General features: G+C 42.5%; 1 protein-coding gene across 1 annotated transcript in view; it reads left to right on the top strand.

Annotated features, from left to right (window-relative positions):
• Window positions 1-19947, top strand: part of LOC113892404 (antigen WC1.1-like) — a 43431-nt gene extending 23484 nt beyond the window's left edge. Inside the window, exons 5-15 of the mRNA XM_027541224.1 lie at window positions 7410-7502; window positions 7579-7893; window positions 9000-9314; window positions 14311-14352; window positions 14440-14754; window positions 15008-15040; window positions 15598-15735; window positions 16125-16217; window positions 16486-16569; window positions 17089-17226; window positions 19656-19947. Coding sequence (XP_027397025.1) covers window positions 7410-7502; window positions 7579-7893; window positions 9000-9314; window positions 14311-14352; window positions 14440-14754; window positions 15008-15040; window positions 15598-15735; window positions 16125-16217; window positions 16486-16569; window positions 17089-17226; window positions 19656-19801 — 1712 coding nt within the window. The 3' untranslated portion in view covers window positions 19802-19947. The remainder of the gene's footprint in view (window positions 1-7409; window positions 7503-7578; window positions 7894-8999; window positions 9315-14310; window positions 14353-14439; window positions 14755-15007; window positions 15041-15597; window positions 15736-16124; window positions 16218-16485; window positions 16570-17088; window positions 17227-19655) is intronic.
• Window positions 19948-21420: the final 1473 nt, after the last annotated feature.

Raw genomic sequence — 21420 nt, 5'->3', positions numbered from 1 at the left:
GCACCTACAAGACCCTCTAGAACTAACAACAACAACAAAAGATGTCCTTTTCATTATAGGGGGCTGGAATGCAAAAGTAGGAAGTCAAGAGATACGTGGAGTAGCAGGTAAGTTTGGAGTACAAAATGGAGTGCAAAATGAAGCAGGACAAAGGCTAAAAGAGTTTTGCCAAGAGAATGCACTGGTCATAGCAAACACCCTCTTCCAACAACACAGGAGAAGACTCTACAAATGGACATCACCAGATGGTCAACACTGAAATCAGACTGATTATATTCTTTGCAGCCAAAGATGGAGAAGCTCTATACAGTCAGCAAAAACAAGACCGGGAGCTGACTGTGGCTCAGATCATGAACTCCTTATTGGCAAATTCAGACTTAAATTGAAGAAAGTAGGCAAAACCACTAGACCATTCAAGTATGACCTAAATAAAATCCCTTATGATTATACAGTGGAGGTGAGAAATAGCTTTAAGGGACTAGATCTGATAGACAGAGTGCCTGATGAACTATAGGTGGAGGTTCGTGACATTGTACAGAAAGCAGTGAGAAAGACCATCCCCAAGAAAAGGAAATGCCAAAAAGCAAAATGGCTGTCTCAGGAGGCCTTACAAATAGCTGAGAAAAGAAGAGAAGCAAAAAGCAAAGGAGAAAAGGAAAGAAATACTCATTTGAATGTAGAGTTCCAAAGAATAGCAAGGAGAGATAAGAAAGCCTTCTTCAGTGATTGATGCAAAGAAACAGAGGAAAACAATATAATGGGAAAATCTAGAGATCTCTTCAAGAAAATTAGAGGTATCAAGGGAAATCTTCAAAGATGGGTACAATAAATGAAAGAAATGGTAGGGATCTACCAGAAGCAGAAGATATTAAGGAGAGGTGGCAATAATACACAGAAGAAATATACAAAAAGATCCTCATGACCCAGATAACTAATATGGTGTGTTCACTCACCTAGAGCCAGACATCCTGGAATGCAAAGTCAAATGGGCCTTAGGAAGCATCACTACAAATAAAGTTAGTGGAGGTGATGGAATTCCAGTTGAGCTCTTTCAAATCCTAAAAGATGATGCTGTGAAAGTGCTGCACACAATATGTCAGCAAATTTGGAAAACTCAACAGTGGCCACAGAACTGGAAAAGGTCAGTTTTCATTCCAATATCAAAGAAAGGCAATGCCAAAGAACACTCAAACTACAGCACAGTTTGTGTAGTTGTAGTGTGTGACAACTACTCATGTCACATGCTAGTAAAGTAATGCTCAAAATTCTCCAATCCAGGCTTCAACAGTACATGGGCCATGAGATTTCAGATGTTCAAGCTGGATTTAGAAAAGGCAGAGGAACCAGAGATCAAATTGCCAGCATCCATTGGATTATCAAGAAAGCAAGAGAGTTCCAGAAAAATATCTACTGCTTTATTGACTATGCCAAAGCCTTTGACTGTGTGGATCACAACAAACTTTGGAAAATTCTTCAAGAGATGGGAATACCAGACCACCTTATCTGCCTCTTGAGAAATCTGTATGCAGGTCAAGAAGAAGCAACAGTTAGAGCTGGACATGGAACAAGAGACAGTTTCCAAATAGGGAAAGGAGTATGTCAAGACTGTATATTGTCACCTTGCTTATTTAACTTATACTCAGAGTACATCAAGCTACACGTAGGGTTGGATCAAGCACAAGCTAGAATTCTGGTGTCTGAGACTGTAAAGCATCTGTCTGCAATGCAGGAGACCTGGGTTCCATCCCTGGGTCGGGAAGATCCCCTGGGGAAGGAAATGACAGCCCACTCCAGTACTCTTGCCTGGAAAATCCCATGGACGGAGGAGCCTGGTAGGCTGCAGCCCATGGGGTTGCAAAGAGTCGGACACGACTGAGCGATGTCATTTTCACTTTCAAACTATTATTATTTTGTCCTATTTGACTGTTTTCCTTCGTTTCTGATTTTTGTTCATTTCTGTGATTAAATTTATTCTTTGGCTAGGCTTTTCTACAAACAGAGGCACGTGGAGGACACAAGGGTAGGCTGTCCTGAGAAGGCTCCGTAAGGTCCTGCTCCATAACATTCTCATTGTTCACTCATTTTTTCAGGGGAAATAAGTGCTAAGAAATGCTAAGAAGTGCTATGTCAGGGAAAGAAATGCCTAGATGAATAATATTTTTTATGAAACATTATTATTTAAGGATAATAATAGAGAACAAAGTACAAACAATAAGTGTACACCTAGGTCATATTTCCCAACCCAGATCTACAAAGAGAACATTCACAGCACCACAGAATCACTATTGCCTCCCAATAGCTGTGTCCTCCTCCTCTCCAGGGAAGACTGCTTACCTAAGACTTGTACTGCCATAGAATATTTTGACAGTTTGTGAACTTTATGTAAAACCATACAGTATGTTTTATTTTGAGTCTAATGTCTTTGACTCAAAACTGTGTTTGAGATTCACTCATGATGTTGTTTATGGCAACATTTTTATTCATTTTTATTGTTATATAGTATTCCTTTGAATGATCACATGACCATACACTGATCCATTCAAGTGATGGCAGAGATTTGAGTTTATTTCCAGTTCTTGACTATTACAATGGTGCAAATTACCATGACGATGACTTTTGGCAGAAATATTTTTTATAATTTTTGTGTGTTTAATTTTTGGTCTTATATTTTTATTTTCTTAATGGTATGCTGTACTTCAATGAGCCAAGTTGCTAATCTTAAGTTTGACTTATCAACTTTTTCTCTGTACATGTAGTGCTCCTTCAGTCAGTCAGTTCAGTTCAGTCACTCAGTCATGTCCGACACTTTGCGACCCCATGGACTACAGCACACCAAGCTTCCTTGCCCTTCATGATCTCCTGGAGCTTGCTCAAGCTCATATCTATTGAGTCAGTGATAACATCCAATCATCTCATCCTCTGTCATCCCCTTCTCCTCCTGCCTTCAATCTTTCCCAGCATCAGAGTCTTTACCAACGGGTCAGTTCTTCTTATCATGTGGCCAAAGAATTGGAGCTTCAGCTTCAGCATCAGTCTTTCCAATGAATATTCAGGATTGATTTCCTTTAAGATTGACTGTTTGATCTCCTTGCGGTCCAGAGGACTCTCAAGAGTCTTCTCCAACATCACAGTTCAAAAGCATCAATTCTTCAGCACTCAGCTTTCTTTATGGTCCAACTCTCACATCCATACTTGACTATTGGAAAAACCAAAGGTTTGTTGGACCTTCGTTGGCAAAGTAATGTCTCTACTTTTTAATATGCTATGTAGGTTGGTCATAGCTTTTCTTACAAGGAGCAAGCGTCTTTTAATTTCATGGCTGCAGTCACCATCTGCAGTGATTTTGGAGCCCAGGAAAAGAAAGTCTGTCACTGTTACCACTGTTTCTGCATATATTTGCATGAAGGGATGGGAACAAATGCCATGATCTTTGTTTTTTGAATGTTGAGTTTTAAGCCAACATTTTCATTCACCTCTTTCACTTACATCAAGAGGCTCTTTAATTCCTCTTCACTTTCTGCCATAAGGGTGGTGTCATCTGCATATCTGAGATTACTGATATTTCTGTCAGCAATCTTGACTCCAGGTTATGCTTCATCCAGCCTGGCATTTCACATGATGTACTCTGCATATAAGTTAAATAAGTAGAGTGACAATATACAACCTTGAAGTACTCCTTCTCAGTTTTGAACCAGTCCATTGTTCCAGTCCACAGAGGTCCTTATATCCTTCTGAAAAGAACTTTGTCTACTCCAAAATCACAAAAATGTTCTCTGAGAATATCTCACAGAAGTGTAATTATCTTTTGCATATAATTGTACACTGCTTCTAGGATTATATCTGTGTAGGATAGGGTCAAGTGTCGTGTTTTCATATGGGCATCCAGTTGACTCAGAATCTTTTTTCTGAAAAGACTATTCCCCACTGCAGTGTCAGCTTTGTGATAAGTGAAAGGGCACATATGTCTGAGCACTTCTTTTAGACTCTCTATTCTGTTCCACTGTATCCTTTGTCTATCCTTGCACCTGTACCACATTTTCTCAATTATTGTAACTTCAATAAGTCTTGAACCTTCTCTGGTGGCTCAGATGGTAAAGAATTTGCCTGCATTGTGGAAGACCTGGATTTGATCCCTGGGTTGGGAAGATCCCCTTGAGAAGGGCATGGCAACCCACTTCAGTATTCTTGCCTGGAGAACCCTCATGGACAGAGGAGCCTGGTGGGCTACACTCTGTTTGGTCACAAAGAGTTTGACATGACTGAGTGACTAAGCACACACAGTAAGTCTCAGTTCAGTTCAGCCGCTCAGTCATGTTTGACCTTTTGCAACCCCATGGACTGCAGCATGCCAGCCCTCCCTGTCCGTCACCAACTCCAGCAGTTTACTTAAACTCCTGTCCATTGAGTTGATGATGGCATCCAACCACCTCATCCTCTGTCGTTCCCTTCTCCTCCTGCCTTCAGTCTTCCCCAGCATCAGAGTCTTTCCCAATAAGTCAGTTCTTTGCATCAGGTGGCCAAAGTATGGGAGTTTCAGCTTCATTATCAGTCCTTCCAATGAATACTGAGGACTGATTTCATTTAGGATTGACTGGGTGGATCTCCTTGCAGTCCAAGGAACTCTCAAGAGTCTTCTCCAACACTACAGTTCAGTTGAATCTTTCCCAAATTACTGACCCAGGAAATCATGAGCAAAATTAAAAAAAAAAAAAAAAAGTCCTTCAACTGCTAAGTTTGGGGGAAATTTTGTTATACAGTATTATTAAACAGGCACTTACCATATTACTAGCATTTCTAAATAGAGGAATATTTATCCTCTGATCTTGCATTTTACTGTTTCTACTTTATGCTGATCTGATGTGCTGATACACGCCTTCTCTAGTTCTTAATTCAGTTATTAACTTTTACAGCTGTAGAATTTTCATTTGATTTTGTTGTCATTTCTCTGCCAAGATACACATTGTGTTAATTCTTTGAGAACTTTAATCATGGCTATTTAAATTCTCTGTCAGACTATAAAACTCCTAGAGGAAAACATAGGTAGAACACTGTTTGACATTAATTGCAACAAGGTCTTTTTTGACCAACCTCCTAGAGTAAGGAAAATAAAAACAAAAATAAACAAGTAGGGCCTAATTAAACTTAAGAGCTTTTGCATAGAAAAGGAAACCATAAACAAAACAAAAAGACAACTCTCAGAATGGGAGAAAATATTTGCAAATGAAACAACTGACAAGGGATTAATTTTCAAAATACACAAACAACTCAATATCAGCAAACCAAGCAACCCAATGAAAAAATGGGAAAAAGACCTAAATAGACATTTTTCCAGATATACAGATGGGTAACAAATACATGAAAAGATGTTCAACATCACTAATTATTAGAGAGATGCAAGTCAAAATTACAGTCAGGTATTACTTCACACCAGTTACAATGTCTATCATTAAAAAAATCTACAAACAATAAATGCTGGAGAGAATGCACAGAAAAGGGAATCCTCCTACATATGGGTATGTAAATTGGCACAACTACTATGGAGAACAGTATGGAGGGTTCCTGAAAAAACTAAAAATAGAACCATTGTAGGACTCAGCAATCCCACTCCTGGCCATATACCTGGAGAAAATCATCATTCAAAAAAATGCATTCATCCTGATGTTCACTGCAGTGCTATTTACAACAGTCAGGACACAGAAGCAACCTAAATGTCCCTCACAAGAGGAATGGATAGAGAAGATGTGATACATATATAAAATGGAATATTACTCAGCCATAAAAAGGAAAAAAAGTTGTGTCATTTGCAGAGACATGGATAGACTTGGAGATTGTCATGTAGAGTGAAGTAAATCAGAAAGAGAAAAACAAATATTGTATAACATCACTTATATGTGGAATCTAGAAAAATGGTAGAGATGAACTTAATGCAAAGCAGAAATAGAAACACCACATAGATAACAAATATATGGATACTAAGAAGGAAAATGAAGAGTGGGATGAATTGGGACATTGAGACTGGCGTATACATACTATTGGTGTGCTGTGCTTTGTGCTTAGTCCCTCAGTCGTGTCCAACTCTTTGTGACTCCGTGGACTGTAGCTCTCCAGGCTCCTCTGTCCATGGGGATTCTCCAGGATAGAATAGTGGAGTGGGTTGCCATGCCCTTCTCCAGGGGATCTTCCCAACCCAAGGATCAAACCCAGGTCTCCTGCATTGCAGGTGGATTCTTTACTGTATGAGCCACCAGACTCAAAAGCCCTACACTATTGATACTAAGTATAAAATAGATATCGCCTGGAGAATCTCGTAGACATGGAGCCTGACGGGCTACAATCCATAGTGTCACAGAGTCGGACACGATTGAAGTGATTTAGCATGCACACACACATAATAACCTATTGTATAGCACAGGGAACGCTACTCAGTGTTCTGTGGTGACCTAAATAGGAAGTAAATCTAAGAAAGAGGGGATATACATACATACATACATATATATATGTGTGTGTGTGTGTGTGTATGTTGTTGCTATTGTTTAGTTGCTGAGTTGTGTCCAACTCTTTTGTGACCTCTTGGACTGCAGCCTGCCATGTTCCTTTGTCCATAGTACTTCCCAGGCAAGAACACTGGAGTGGCTTGCCATTTTTTTCTCCAGGGGATCTTCCCAACCCAGGGGTGGAACCGCAGTCTCCTGTTTGGCAGGCAGATTCTTTACCTTTGAGTCATCTAGGAAGCCCATATGTATAACTTACTAAATTTGCTGTACAGCAGAAGCTACCACAATATTGTAAAGCAATTATACTCAAATAAAAATTAATAAAAATAAATAAAATAAATTATCTGTTAGGTAACTCTAAGAGCCAAATACCCTGGGAAATTTTCTAATGTTTCTTTTTCCTCTTGGTTTTCCATGAAATCTCTTTTATATACATATTTTTAAAAACACAAACACTGTAGATGAGAAATTGTACAAATCCTTCAGAAAGGATCTTGTTTTGCTTCTTCTGTTTAAGGGATAGATTTAAGGACAGACCAACTTATTTAAACCCATTCTTAAGGCAAAGCTTGGCTTAAAACAGGAATTGTGGCCTTGTCAGTATCAGGGCTCTTCATAGAGAAAGGAAGTACTAAAATTATGATAACTTTACTGGTATGTTGCAGCTTTCATCTCAGCTCCATCATTGGGTCATTATTAATATTATTTTTTTTTTTTGAAATTTTTTACTTTATATTGGGGTATAGCCGATTAACAGTGTTACTATAGTTTCAGGTGTACAGCCAGGGACTCAGCCATACATATACATGTATCCATTTTCCCCCAAATTCCCCTCCCCTCCCAAAAATTATTTAGTTTAACTGAGTTTCCTGTTGTTCAACCCTTGCAACCGTCTAATCATTGCTGTTTCTTCAGGAAATCAGACCCAGGTGCTGCCCCAGTGCAACGACTCCGTGTCTGAACCGGCAGGGTCTGCAGCCTCAGAGGAGAGTGCTCCCAACTGCTCAGGTGAGGGTCCCACAGGACAGAAGACCCTTCTCATTCCCCAGGTCGACGCCCCATTGTCCTATTTATCTCTCCTCAGACAGCAGACAGCTCCGCCTGGTGGACGGGGGCGGTCCCTGCGCCGGGAGAGTGGAGATCCTTGACCAGGGCTCCTGGGGCACCATCTGTGATGACGGCTGGGACCTGGACGATGCCCGCGTGGTGTGCAGACAGCTGGGCTGTGGAGAAGCCCTTAATGCCACGAGGTCTGCTCACTTTGGGGCAGGATCAGGGCCCATCTGGCTGGACGACCTGAACTGCACAGGAAATGAGTCCCATGTGTGGAGGTGCCCTTCCCGGGGCTGGGGGCGGCATGACTGCAGACACAAGGAGGACGCGGGGGTCATCTGCTCAGGTCTGCGCTGCACACTGTCCACTGGCAGGGGGAGGGATGGCGCCCTGGAGGACGGGGATCTGAGCCCCAAGGGAGAGATGCTGAAAGGACCAGAGAAGGAGGCTTCCTTCCATGGAGCCTGTCTTTCCAGCAGACAAGAAGATGAGGTGCTTTTATTTCCTCCTGCAGCAGCTGACAATCTGGTCCTTTCTTCTCCATAGTGTTTCCTGGCAGCCTTTTCTCACAGTTTTTCTGTGAGAGCCTTTTCTCACAGTTTTTCTTGAAATCAGGGCTCACCCTTCTGGTACATATGGTAGAGAAGTCTTAAAGCCACGGTGCTAATTTTTGTTTGTTCTGTAACAAATTGCCACATAGTTAATGGTTTAAAACAACGTATTTATTTCCTTACACTTCTGTAGCTTAGATGTCCAGCAGGGATCTCACTGGACTGGGATCAAGGTATCAGCAGGGCCACAACACTTCTGAGCCTCTGGGAGTCTGTTTCCTGTCAAGCTTCTAGAAACTGCCTGCCTTCCTTCACTCATAACCCCATTCTGTTCATCATCAGACGACCAACGCTCCACCTCTCTAACCATTATCCATATTCACATCTCCCTCTAGCCAGACTGAAGAAAAGTATTCTCCTTTAAAGGACAGTGAGTCTAAGAATGTGATTAGACCATGCTCAGGTGGTTAATCCACCATATTTCAGGTTAATCTCACCATCCCAAGGTCCTTACCTTAATCAAAAGTCCCTTTTGCCAGATAAGGAAACAGTCACAGATCCATTATTCCATCTGCCTCCACACTGTCCACATCACATCCCTTTCATACACTCTTTTAGATGTTTTGTCAGGAAGCAGGAGTCAGCTCCCTCTCCCTGCAGGTGTCCAGGTTGGTCTTCCTCTCAGTTCATATCCACTACATCATGGTGGTAGAAATATTTAGAAAGACAGACACAAATTGACAAAGTCAGATAGAAAAGAGACAAGTTTCACTCTGGTCATCTAATGGATTTGCTTCCTCAGCTGGGTCACAGATAAATGTTCACAATTTGGGGGAGAGAGGAAAACCCAGAGCACTGAGTGGAGTGCTCACTGTGTCTGTCTCCTCTCTTTCAATCTTAGAGTTCCTGGCCCTCAGGATGGTGAGCGAGGACCAGCTGTGTGCTGGGTGGCTGGAAGTTTTCTACAACGGGACCTGGGGCAGTGTCTGCCGCAGCCCCATGGACGATGTCACCGTGTCCATCATCTGCAGACAGCTTGGCTGTGGGGACAGTGGAAGTCTCAACTCTTCTGTTGGTCTCAGGGAAGGTTCTAGACCCCGGTGGGTAGATCTAATCCAATGTCGGAAGACGGATACCTCTCTCTGGCAGTGTCCTTCTGACCCTTGGAAATACAGTTCATGCTCTCCAAAGGAGGAAGCCTACATCTCATGTGCAGGTGACTTATGTCTGTTTCTGTGTCTGTCCCAACCCTGTAGGATGTTATTAGTGAGATTTCATATTTTAAAATCTAAGTGATGGGTTTAAGTTGAGTTTATAAAATGAATTTTGGATGGAGCTAATTTGATCCACATGTTTCAAACTTTCTTTATTAAAAAATTTTGATATAATTGACATAACTATTGTTTGCCATTGCAACATAGTGGTTATGAATTTTTGTATATTGATAAATGATCACTGCAGTAAGTCTAGTTATATCCATCACCATATATGTAGCTAAATATTTTTCCTATATGATAAGAATGTTTAAGGTGTATTTTCTCACCATCTTTCAAATAGACAATATGGTATTCATTATGGTCACCATGCTCTCTTCACTTATTAATTTTATAACTCACGTTTATACCTTTTGACTACCTTTGCCCACACCAAATCCTCCACCTCTGGCAGCCACGAACTACTCAGCATCTATGAACTTGCTTTTTGCTTTAAGATTACACATATAAATGAGATCATATGTTGTTTTCTTTCTCTGATTTGTTTCACTTAGCATAATGCCCTCAATGTCCATTCATGTTGTTGAAACTGGCAAGATTTTCTTCTTTTTTATGGGTGGATATATATCTGCATTACATTTTCTTTATTCATTCATCGATCAGTGAAGACTTATATTGTTTGGCTCTTGTAAATATTGCTATAAAATACTAAAGATGATGTTGTTAAAGTGCTGCAACCAATATGTCAGCAAATTTGGAAAATTCAGCAGTGGCCACAGGACTGGAGAAGGTCAGTTTTCATCCCAATCTCAAAGAAGGGCAATGTCAAAGTATGTTCAAACTACCCCACAATTGTGCTCATTTCACATGCTAGCAAGGTTATACTCAAAGTCTTTCAAGCTAGGCTTCAGCAGTAAGTGAACCGGGAACTTCGAAGATGTACAAGCTGGGTTTCGAAAAGGCAGAGGAACCAGATATCAAATTGCCAACATTTCCTGGATCATAGAGTAAGCAAGAGAATTCCAGAAAAACATCTGCTTCACTGACTACACTAAAGTCTTTGACCATGTGGATCTCAACGAACTGTGGAAAATTCTTAAAGAGATGAGAATATCATAGCACCATACCTGCCTCCTGAGAAACCTGTATGCAGGTCAAGAAGCAGCAGTTAGAACTGGACATGAAACAACCGACTCGTTCCAAATTGGGAAAGGAGTATGTCAAGGCTGTATATTGTCACCCTGTTTATTTAACTTATATGCAGAGTACATCATGGGAAATACCTGGCTGGAAGAATCACAAACTGGAATCAAGATTGCTGTGAGAAATATCAACAACCTCAGATACGCAGATGATACCACTCTAATGGCAGAAAGTGAAGAGGAATTGAAGAGCCTCTTGTTGAGGGTGAAAGAGGAGAGTGAAAAAGCTGGCTTAAAGCTCAACATTCTAAAAACTAAGATCATGGCACCTGGCCCCATGGCAAGGAAAAGTGGAAACAGTGACAGATTTTCTTTTCTTGGGCTCCAAAATCACTGCCAATTCTGTTTTCAGCCATGAGATTAAAAGAGGCTTGCTCCTTGGAAGGAAAGCTATGACAAACCTAGACAGAATATTAAAAAGTAGAGACATCACTTTGCTGACAAAGATCCATATAGTCAAAGCTATGGTTTTTCCATTAGTCATGTATGGATGTGAGAGTTGGATTATAAAGAAGCTGAATTCTAAAGAGTTGATGATTTTGAATTGTGATGCTTGGACACCACAATTGAATTGAGAGTCCTTTGGGCAGCAAGGAGATCAAACCAATCAACCCTAAAGGAAATCAACCCTGAACATTCTTTGGAAGGACTGATGCTGAAGCTGAAGCTCCAGTACTTTCGCCACTTGATGAGAAGAGCTGACTCATTGGGAAAGACCCTGCTGCTGGGAAAGACGGAAGGCAAAAGGAGAAGGGGGCCACAGAGGATGAGATAGTTAGATAGCATCACCAGTTCAGTGGACATGAATTTGAGCAAACTTTGGGAGTTAGTGAAGGACAGAGGTGCCTGGCATGCTGCAGTCCATGGGGTTGCGAAGAGTCAGACACAATCTAGCAACTGAACATATGTTGCTGCAGTGAACATTGGGTTTTCAAGTTAGTGTTTTTGTTTTCTTCAGATAAATATCCCAAAGTGAAATTCCTAAATCATATGGCAGTTCTATTTTTAATTTTTGATGCACCCTCAATACTGTTTCCATTGGGGCTGCATCAACTTACATTCCCTCTAACTGTGCAAAAGCTTTCTTGTCTCTTCACATTCTCCTCAACTCCTGTTATTTCTTCTTTTTGATAAAAGCCTTTCTAGAGGATATGAGGTGATATCTCGTTGTGGTTTTGATTTGTATCTTCTGATGATTAGTAGTGTTGAGCACGTTTTTATGTACCTATTGGCTAGTTGTATGTATTCTTTAAGAAAATGTCTATTCAGGTTCTCTGCCCATTTTTTAAAAATCAGATTTTTGTTTGCTACTGAGTTGTTTGAGTTCCTTGTGTACTTTGCATAATAATCCTTAACAGAAATATAATATGCAAATATTTTCTCCAGTTCCATAGGTTGCTTTTTCACTTTGTTGATGGTGTCCTCAATTGGGCAGAAGCTTTTTAGCCTTATGTCATCACAACTGCTTGTTTTTACTCTCGCTCCCTTTGCTTTTGGTGTCAGATCCAAAAAATATCACAAAGAATGACAACAAGGATTTTATTTTCTGTTTTTTTTTTTTTTCTGTAGAAATTTTATGGCTTCAGGACTTGTGATCAAGTCTTTAATCTATTTTGAGTTAATTTTTGTGAATGGTATAAGATAGTGGTCCAGTTTCATTCTTTTGCATGTGACTGTCCAGTATTCCCAATGCCATTTACTGAAAACACTGTCCTTTCCCCACTGTATATTCTTGGCTTCCATGTCAAAAGTTAATTGACCATAGAAATGTGGGTTTATTTCTTGGCTCTCTATTCTGTTCCATTGATCTCTGTGTCCATTTTTATACCAACAAAATACTGTTTTGATTAATATAGCTTTGTAATGTAGTGTGAAATCAGGAAGCATGACTCCTCTAGCTTTATTATTCGTTCTCAAGATTGCTTTGGTATTCAGCATCTTTTGTGATTCCATGCAAATTTTAGGATTGTTTGTTCTGTATCTGTGAAAATTTCCATTGGAATTTTGAAATGGATTGCAGTGAATCTGTAGATTGCTTTGGGTAGTATGGGCATGTTAATAATATTAGATCTTCCAATCCACGAGCACAGAATATCTTTCCATTTATTTGAGTCATCTTCAGTATCTTTCATCAACGTCTTATAGTTTTCAGTGTACAGGTCTTTCACAATCTTGGTTAAATTTATTACTAGATTTTTTTATCCATTTTTGATGCAAATGTAAATAGAATTGTTTTCTCCTTATGGCAGTTTGTTGTTAGTGTGTAGAAATGCAACTGATTTTTGTATATAGATTTTTCATTCTACAACTTTACTGATTGTATTAGTTCTCATATTTTTGGTGAAGTCTTTAGTGTTTGGGAGTTTCTTTCCTCATGACTTGGATGGTAAAGAATCTGTCTGCAATGCAAGAGACCTGGGTTCAATTCCTGGGTTGGGAAGATCCCCTGGAGGAGGAAATGGCAACCCACTCCAGTATTCTTGCCTGGAGAAACCCATGGACAGAGGAGCCTGGTGGGCTATAGTCCTTGGGGTCACAAAGAGACAAGACATGACTGAGTGACTAACACTTTCATTTTTCAATCTGGAAATAGTGTCAATTTTGCCTCTTCCTTTCAGATTTGGATATCTTGATTTTCTTTTTATTGCCTGATGGATCTGGATAGGACTACCAAAACTAAGTTGAATAAAAGTGGTGAAAATAGACATTTTTGTCTTGTGTCTGATTTCAGAGGAAAAGCTTTTGTTTTTTTACAGTCAAGTATGATATTAGCTGTGAATTTCTCACATGGCCTTAATTATGCTTAGATGAAATCCTTCTATACCTACTTTGTAAAAGAATTTTTACCATAAATGGATGTTGAATTTGTCACTTTTTCTTCATCCTTTAAGGATACGATTTTTATCTTCATTTTGTTTATTTGGTGTATCACATTGATTAATTTGTGAATGTTGAACTATCCTTGCATCCTTGGAACAAATATCACTAGACCATGGTGTATGATTCTTTTAACACATTGTCAAATTAATTCAGTTTTCTAATATTTTGTTGAGGATTTTTGCACTTATATTTATCAGAGTATTAGCCCATAATTTCCTTTTCTCATGGTGTCCTTATCTGGCTTTGGTATCAGAATAATGTTGGCCTCATAAAGTGAATTTGGAGGTGTTCCTTTCTTTTGTTTTTGGAAGAGTTTGAAAGGCTCTACCACTAAATACTGTTATATTGGGAATTGAGATTTTGATAGTAAATGTTGAATGAAATAAATAAATGTTGGGGAGGGCGACAAATAGTCAAACCAAAGCACTTTATTCCTTCTACATTTCTCTCTCTGTTTCTCTCCTTCCCTCCCCCTCCACATACACAAACCCACAGCTAAGAATGTGGCGAGAGATACTTCAAAAGCAGAGGCTCATTCCCTTCCTTGCCTCTCTTTTTTCATCTCTTTGTCTTTTCCATTTGAGGCCAAAGAGGCATTAAACTGTTAGACCTTTTATTGATGATGTTTTCCCTACAATTAAACCCCGTAAACTGGGAGGTGGTAAAGTCTTTGACCATGAAAATGAGCAACCCCCTCACAGAGGTCCTGCCATCATTTTCTCAGAGGTTCTCTGCATAGAGTGGGTAGGAGGTTTGATAGGATGATCTGGAAAGAATATACAAGTTTTGATATTTTATGACAGGTTCTATTTACCCTCATTGTGTGTGTGTGTGTGTTGTTTTGAATTTGTATTTATTTCTATCAGCTTCAATTCTTATGTATATGTATTTTCAGTCTTTTGTTCATTGTTTGCAGGAAGAAGACCCAAGAGCTGTCCAACTGCTGCCCCCTGCACAGGTATGTCGGCCTTGCCCCCTCCCCATGGCTCCCAGGGGCTCCTTCCTCAGACCAGGGCAGTCACAGGAGGGGCTGCTGCCTTTTCAGACAGAGAGAAGCTCCAGCTGAGGGGAGGAGACAGCGAGTGCTCAGGGCGGGTAGAGGTCTGGCACAGCGGCTCCTGGGGCACCGTGTGCGATGACTCCTGGAGCCTGGCAGAGGCTGAAGTGGTGTGTCAGCAGCTGGGCTGTGGCAGGGCCCTGGAAGCCCTGCGGGCCGCGGCATTTGGCCCTGGAAATGGGAGCATCTGGCTGGACGAGGTGCGGTGTTGGGGCCGGGAGTCCTCCCTGTGGGACTGTGCTGCAGAGCCCTGGGGGCAGAGCGACTGCAAGCACGAGCAGGATGCTGGTGTGAGGTGCTCTGGTGAGTGAGGGGCTCGGGGTCCACCCTGGGTGAGCTGGGGCAGCACGGGGTAACAGGCTGAGCCGGGTGTGGTTGGGAGTTTGTATCCAGACAGCATCTTGGTGCTGGGGCTCTGATCTAGGACAGGGGAGCTTGGAGGACTGGACACTGATGTTGTGGAGACTGAGGGGTGATTTCAGGCTCAGAAGGGAAAAATGGGCTGCCCTGCATTCTGGCCAATCACCGTGCTCCAAACTGCTGTTTTTCTCTTTAGGTGCAAGGACAACATTGCCCCTGACTACAGCAGGTACTGTGGTCCATCCACGGACAGGGGAGAATACTCAGATTCTGAGGACCTGTTCTGTGGGCTGTCTGACAACTCAGGAGAAGAAAGAGCCTGAGGAGCTCGTGGCTGTTGGGGAGGAGCCAGGGCATTACTTTGGGGAAATCCCCTGCCTTGGTTCCCAGGGTCAAATGTTCTCATGCCTGGGGGTCCAAGTGAGTCTGGTTTCCATGTTGCAGAATCGAAGTATCTCCCACCTGCCCCTGTGTGTTGCTCTTCATCAGTGAGGTGCGGGTCCCAGGACTGTTTGATGTTCTGTCTCCTGAAGCCCAAGGAGAAGGGATGAGCTGGCTCCTCAGAGGCTGTCTCAGCAGGGCAGCTCCCTGACAATCCCCATCTCTGCCTTGGGGCCACACTGGCCAGAGTGGAGTTGACTTGTCTCAGGACGAGACCCAGAGGAGCCCAGTCTGTTAGTGTACTTGTGTCTGAGGCTGGGATGCCATCATCCAGAGCTCCCTGGAAATGCTGGCAGGGGTTTCTCTGTGTGACCTTCTCCAACCCTCTTCCCTTGTTCTCCTTAGGGACAAAAACAACCTCAAATCCTCTCCCTGGCATCTTCTCCCTGCCTGGGGTCCTCTGCCTCTTCCTGGGGGCCCTTCTCTTCCTGGTCCTCGTCATCCTGGTGACTCAGCTGCTCAGATGGAGAGCAGAGCGCAGAGGTGGACTGCAGGGGGAACTGGGGACCAGGGAGAGTGTGTGGAGGCAGGAGATGGGGCAGGTGTGAGGAGGGGAACCTGGGCCAGGTCTCTGTTCTGAGTCTGTAGAGCTCCACGTGTTTCATGCTGAGCTCTAAGGGCTGAATAGACAGAAGTTCTTAGGACTGGGGTGTGAACTCTCATAAGTCATGTCCTCTCCTTTGAGACCAGACAAGTTGGGGCTGAGCTGTGGATTCAGATCAGATGAAGGGAGAAGGTGCTGACACGGTGAACGGGGTGGGAGGTTAAGCCGAGGTCCTGGCAGCCCCCATGTGAGCACTGGGGAGGTGAAGGTGGGTGGCTGGATTAGGGTGTCTGGGGCAGCATCTCTGACCTGCTGGGGGATCTCTCAGCTTTATCCAGCTATGAAGAATCTCTTGCTGAAGCTGTGTATGAGGAGCTTGATGACTTTGTGACTCGGAAGGAGAGTCTTCTTGGTAGCCCAGGTGGGTGTCTCTGTCTGCATTCCTGGGACCTCTGGTTGTCACCACTTAATGGGTGTGTGGGTCTTCTCAGCATCCACAGACCCCACATGTGCCCCAGGCTCACAGAGGTGGCTCTCCAAAGTGGCAGGGTGGCCTCTCGAGCCCCATGAGCCCCCAGCCTCTGTCTACATGGCAGGAGCTAGGCCTGTCCCTTCCCAACCTTAACATAGGTCCCGTGGGTGTGGGGAGGGTCATTCTGTGTGTTGTGTGATATTTATCTCCACGTTAGGCTTCCTGTCAGATGACTCAGTGATTAAACTGCCATATTACACCAGGGACGGTGAGGAGTACAGTGACTACAGATCTGAACCAGGTAATAGAGGTGAACCCACCTCGGCTGGGCTTTGGGGAGGAGAGTTTCCCTCCTCATAGTGACGAGATGCAAGGGGAACAGTCTTCCTTTGATGGACCAGAGGCAACCCTGTGTCCAGATGGGGTCCATCCTTCTCCTTCTCTGGCTGTTTTGTGATGTCTCACATTGGGGCCAGGCTCTCTGTGTCCAGAATCACAACAGGTACACAATGTTTTAAAAAATAACATCTGTAAAGCACAATTTGTTGAAGTACTTTAGTAGTGTTCAGTGGCATAAGAGTAGCTTTGAGATATGTAGCTTCCTTCAGGAAATGTTAAGATATATAAAATCATGTTTTGGTTTATGGGTACATCAAAATGAAACATGGTCTTAGAGAAAAAGTCTTTTAAATCAAGAAGTGACTGGTGCCTCTATTTAGCAATTCAGAAACTCTTGATCATAGGGGATCTTAGATATTTCCCAGACCAACCCACTTACTGTGGTTTCATCAAATCCCCTTGTCTCTCTTGGAACCCCCAGATCAGAGGACTGATGTCCCTGCTGAAAATTATGATGATGCTGAAGAGGTATCAGTGCCTGGGACTCTTCCTGCCTCTCAGGGGAGTGAGGAGAAAGTACCCCCAGAGAAGGAGGATGGGGTGAGGTCCTCCCAGAAAGGTGAGTGGGGTCAGCTGATTTACTATTTTTCTATGTGGAAAGGGTGAATTTGTGCTCCTCAATTCCCGGCCTCCCTAGAGATTCAAAATATAGGTAATCTCATACATTTGATAGCATCATCTTGACCATATGCCATCTTTAATGCTGTTAGATTCCTTGCAAGGAGTGAGGAATCACTCTACTTTTGGCATTTATGTCTCCCTAATGTGACATAAACTTATCATTTTATATGTGATATACTTGCATTAAGATTTATAGGTTACAGAATTTCCTGGTAGTCCAGTGGTTAGGAGTCTGTGCTTTTACTGCTAGGGCCCAGGTCCAATCCTGGTCAAGGAACTAAGATCCCACAAGCATTGTGTCATGGCCAAAAGAGAAATTTATTGATTAATTGAGCATATTTATATGGAAAGCTAAGTGCCAAAGAATTGATGCTTTGGAACTGTGGTGTTGGAGAACACTCTTGAGAGTCCCTTGGACTGCAAGGATATCAAACCAGTAAATCCTAATGGAAATCGGTTCTGAATATTCATTGGAAGGACTGATGTTGAAGCTGAAGCTTCAATACTTTGGCCATCTGATGTGAAGAACTAACTCATTGAAAAAGAACCTGATGCTGGAAAAGATTGAAGGCAGGAGGAGAAGGGGACGACAGAGGATGAGATGGTTGGATGACATCACCGACTCGATGGAGCTGAGTTTGAGTAAGCTCCGGGAGTTGGTGATGGACAGGGAAACCTGGAGTGCTGCGGTCCATTCAGTGGCAAAAAGTCAGCCACAACTGAGTGGCTGAACTGAACTGATACATGAAAGGTAGAGATTTAAAAATATATATTGCAGTATTGAATTTGGTGAAACATTTTTATAATCTAAGATGAGCTCTGTTTATATGTTAACATTAACAAGTACAAAGTCTATGATACATGGTGACCTTAATATTAAGCCATGGTGGTGGATCATAGACTCAGCATTTGTGATCAGTTCGCTGGGCTGGAAGAAGCACAAGCTGGAATCAAGACTGCTGGGAGAAATATCAGTAACCTCAGATATGCAGATGACATCACCCTTATGGCAGAAAGTGAAGAGGAACTAAAGAGCCTCTTGATGAAAGTGAACAGGAGAGTGAAAAAGTTAGCTTAAAGCTCAACATTCAGAAAACTAAGATTATGACATCTGGTCCCATCACTTCATGGGAAATAGACGGGGAAACAATGGCAACAGTGTCAGACTTTGTTTTTGGGGGCTCCAAAAATCACTGCAGATGGTGATTGCAGCCATGAAATTAAAAGACCCTTACTCCTTGGAAGGAAAGTTATGATCGACCTAGATAGCACATTAAAAAGCAGAGATATTACTTTGCCAACAAAGGTCCATCTAGTCAAGGCTATGGTTTTTCCAGTAGTCATGTATGGATGTGAGAGTTGGACTGTGAAGAAAGCTAAGAGCCGAAGAATTGATGCTTTTGAACTGTGGTGTTGGAGAAGACTCTTGAGAGTCCCTTGGACTGCAAGGAGATCCAACCAGTCCATCCTAAAGGAAACCAGTCCTGTGTGTTCATTGGAAGGACTGATGCTGAGGCTGAAACTCCAATACTTTGGCCACCTCATGCGAAGAGTTGACTCATTGGAAAAGACCCTGATGCTGGGAAGGATTGGGGGCAAGAGGAGAAGGGGACGACAGAGGATGAGATGGCTGGATGGCATCACAGACTTGAAGCACATGAGTTTGAGTGAACTCCAGGAGCTGGTGATGGACAGGGAGGCCTGGCATGCTGCGATTCATGGGGTCGCAAAGAGTCGGACACGACTGAGTGACTGAACTGAACTGAAGGTCTAATTTGCTCCAGTTATTTCAGTAGCCAGGAGAAGACACTCATTCACTAGAAAAGAATATTTCTCCATTTGAGGGCCTGTGTAGTCTCTGGGGAGGGGCCATCTGTGGCTGCACCTGTGATACTATTTGTGAACATTTGGGATCAGAGGTCAAGTCAACTAAGAGCAGACTTGAGTTGTGAGTGAGGAATTCAGATTTTTCCTGTCTCCAGTCTCCCTCTTATTGTGAATTTGCACCTATGACCTGTGAAAGGAGAAGATTTAAATTCCTTTTTATGATTCTTACTATTGTTGGGCATCTCCTTGGTACTGTGTAGCCTGGAAACAGGTCTTCCCAGGGCTCCTGTGTGAGCACAGATCTCCTGTGATGCAGGATTTCCACATGAGCTGAGGCCCCAGAAACTACATGAACTGGATCTGAGAGGCCAGCTGGGATCCATCCTCACTGTAACTGATGTGAAATAGCCTGAGCCTCCCTGCCCACACCTGGGTCCCAGGGATGCTTTGTCATAACCACTTGCTTGACTCCCTTCCACCGTAGGGCTCTGTCCTGTCCCCATGTCTCAGTTCTAATCAAACTTCTCTTTACTATTTTAGGCTCTTCTCTGAACTTCTCCAGAGAGGTGGCTGATCCTGGGGAAGGAGAAGAGAGCTTCTGGCTGCTCCAGGGGAAGAAAGGGGACCCTGAGTATGATGACGTTGAACTAAGCACCCTGGGAACACCCCCAGTAACTTTCCCATGATCTTGTATTAAATATGAGATGAAGCCTCAGATATTCTAATTGCCTGTATTTCAGTAGAGTAGTGCTGACCTGTAACTGTTTTATATGGAAATTGTCCAAAATGAAATATTCTGAATAAAGTAACTTTTTGCTGTGTTGATAATTTAGCAAGTTCCATGTCAAATGCTTTTAGAGGATTGGTCCTCAAACACCATTTTCCTTACAGGAAATACAAGATGAATGAGCTGACCTGCTCTCTCACCTGTCTTAGAGGCTAATGAGAGCATGATTTTACCCTGGATCACAAATGCTCCAGGTCACTCTTATTTAGAAAAGGAGGTAAACTTGGTCCACATTCACACACTCCTTCCTAACAAGATGAACTCATGGGAAAAAACCCAATCCTGAACTTTCCTGGGTGCTCTCCCTGAGACGTCACATCACCTGTTTGTAACCTGTTATCGGGCACCAGACTGGGTGTGAGTTTCAAAGTGGAAGGTTGGCTGGTAGGAGAGAATGGATACAACTTTCCTTATCCTGCCTAAATGTGCACAGGCCAGTTTAAAATCTAACTGTACACAGCCACATCTTCCTTTTTCATCTCTCATTTATTCCTTAAGTGGATACAGACACCTCTTTGCTCTTCTCCCTCGTCTAGTTGATTATCCAATCTTTATAAATCCTTCATTTCCTCTCCATCCCTTCCTACTATTTCTTCAGGATGCTGCTATTTCTTCAGGTATGCTGCTGTCTCTCCAATATCTCTCCTTCTAAGTGAATTATATCAGCTCATATATATCTTCAAGTTGATGGAGGGCAAATTGATGCTCACCCACACCCTGTATTCAGGTGGGGCAAGAGGGAAAAAGTGGAGACCTAGGCAGAGGGGATCTAGAAGAATGGATGTAGACAGAAAGATCAGGAACAGTTGGTTATTTATGTTTCAGAAATGTGGATGGAGGGGTCTGATATAACTGATCTCTTAGAGGAAGAATTTCAGACCAATGGGCTTCTTTGAAAACATCTATTTTCAGATGTTTCAAGATTGTTTCAAGGTTGTTTTAATCTGTTTACTACTGAAAATGTAATCGTGATCCTGCCATGATTCCTCAGGGTAAAGAGAGCTGTTATGTAGGAGTGGCCAAGTAAAGATTACGTTTACACCACACCCCAACCCCTACCAACACCAATTCCATTGTGGAGATCATGGAGAAGCTGCTGAACTAATATAAGACTTGAGAGTGCTGGGCTGGTTGTGAGCTGGACCCACCCGGTTACTTGGTTGATGACTCTGGAAGGCTCCAAACTACACTCATGCTTGCAGGTTCATAGTTTTAGGCTGTGCCTGGGGATGGGAAGATGCCCAGGGCTTCTCCCAGGGCAGCTTACATGGCTATTCACCATTGGGAAATGGTGAAATAAATGACATATGATGAAATAAAGCATACACACCAAGGAGCTCACTGAACTCCAAGAAAACTTAGATAAACTACAAAACAAGTTCAGGAAGAAAATATATGAACAAAATAAGATTAAAAAATATTTCTCATCATCATTATTATTCTTTCTAATTTTTGGTTGCATTGGGTCTTTGTTGCTGCATATGGGCTTTCTCTAGTTGCAGCAAGCAGGCACCACTC

Source organism: Bos indicus x Bos taurus, chromosome 5, assembly GCF_003369695.1.
Source record: "Bos indicus x Bos taurus breed Angus x Brahman F1 hybrid chromosome 5, Bos_hybrid_MaternalHap_v2.0, whole genome shotgun sequence".
Classification (NCBI taxonomy): domain Eukaryota; kingdom Metazoa; phylum Chordata; class Mammalia; order Artiodactyla; family Bovidae; genus Bos; species Bos indicus x Bos taurus.
This window is presented reverse-complemented; position numbering and strand designations above follow the sequence as displayed.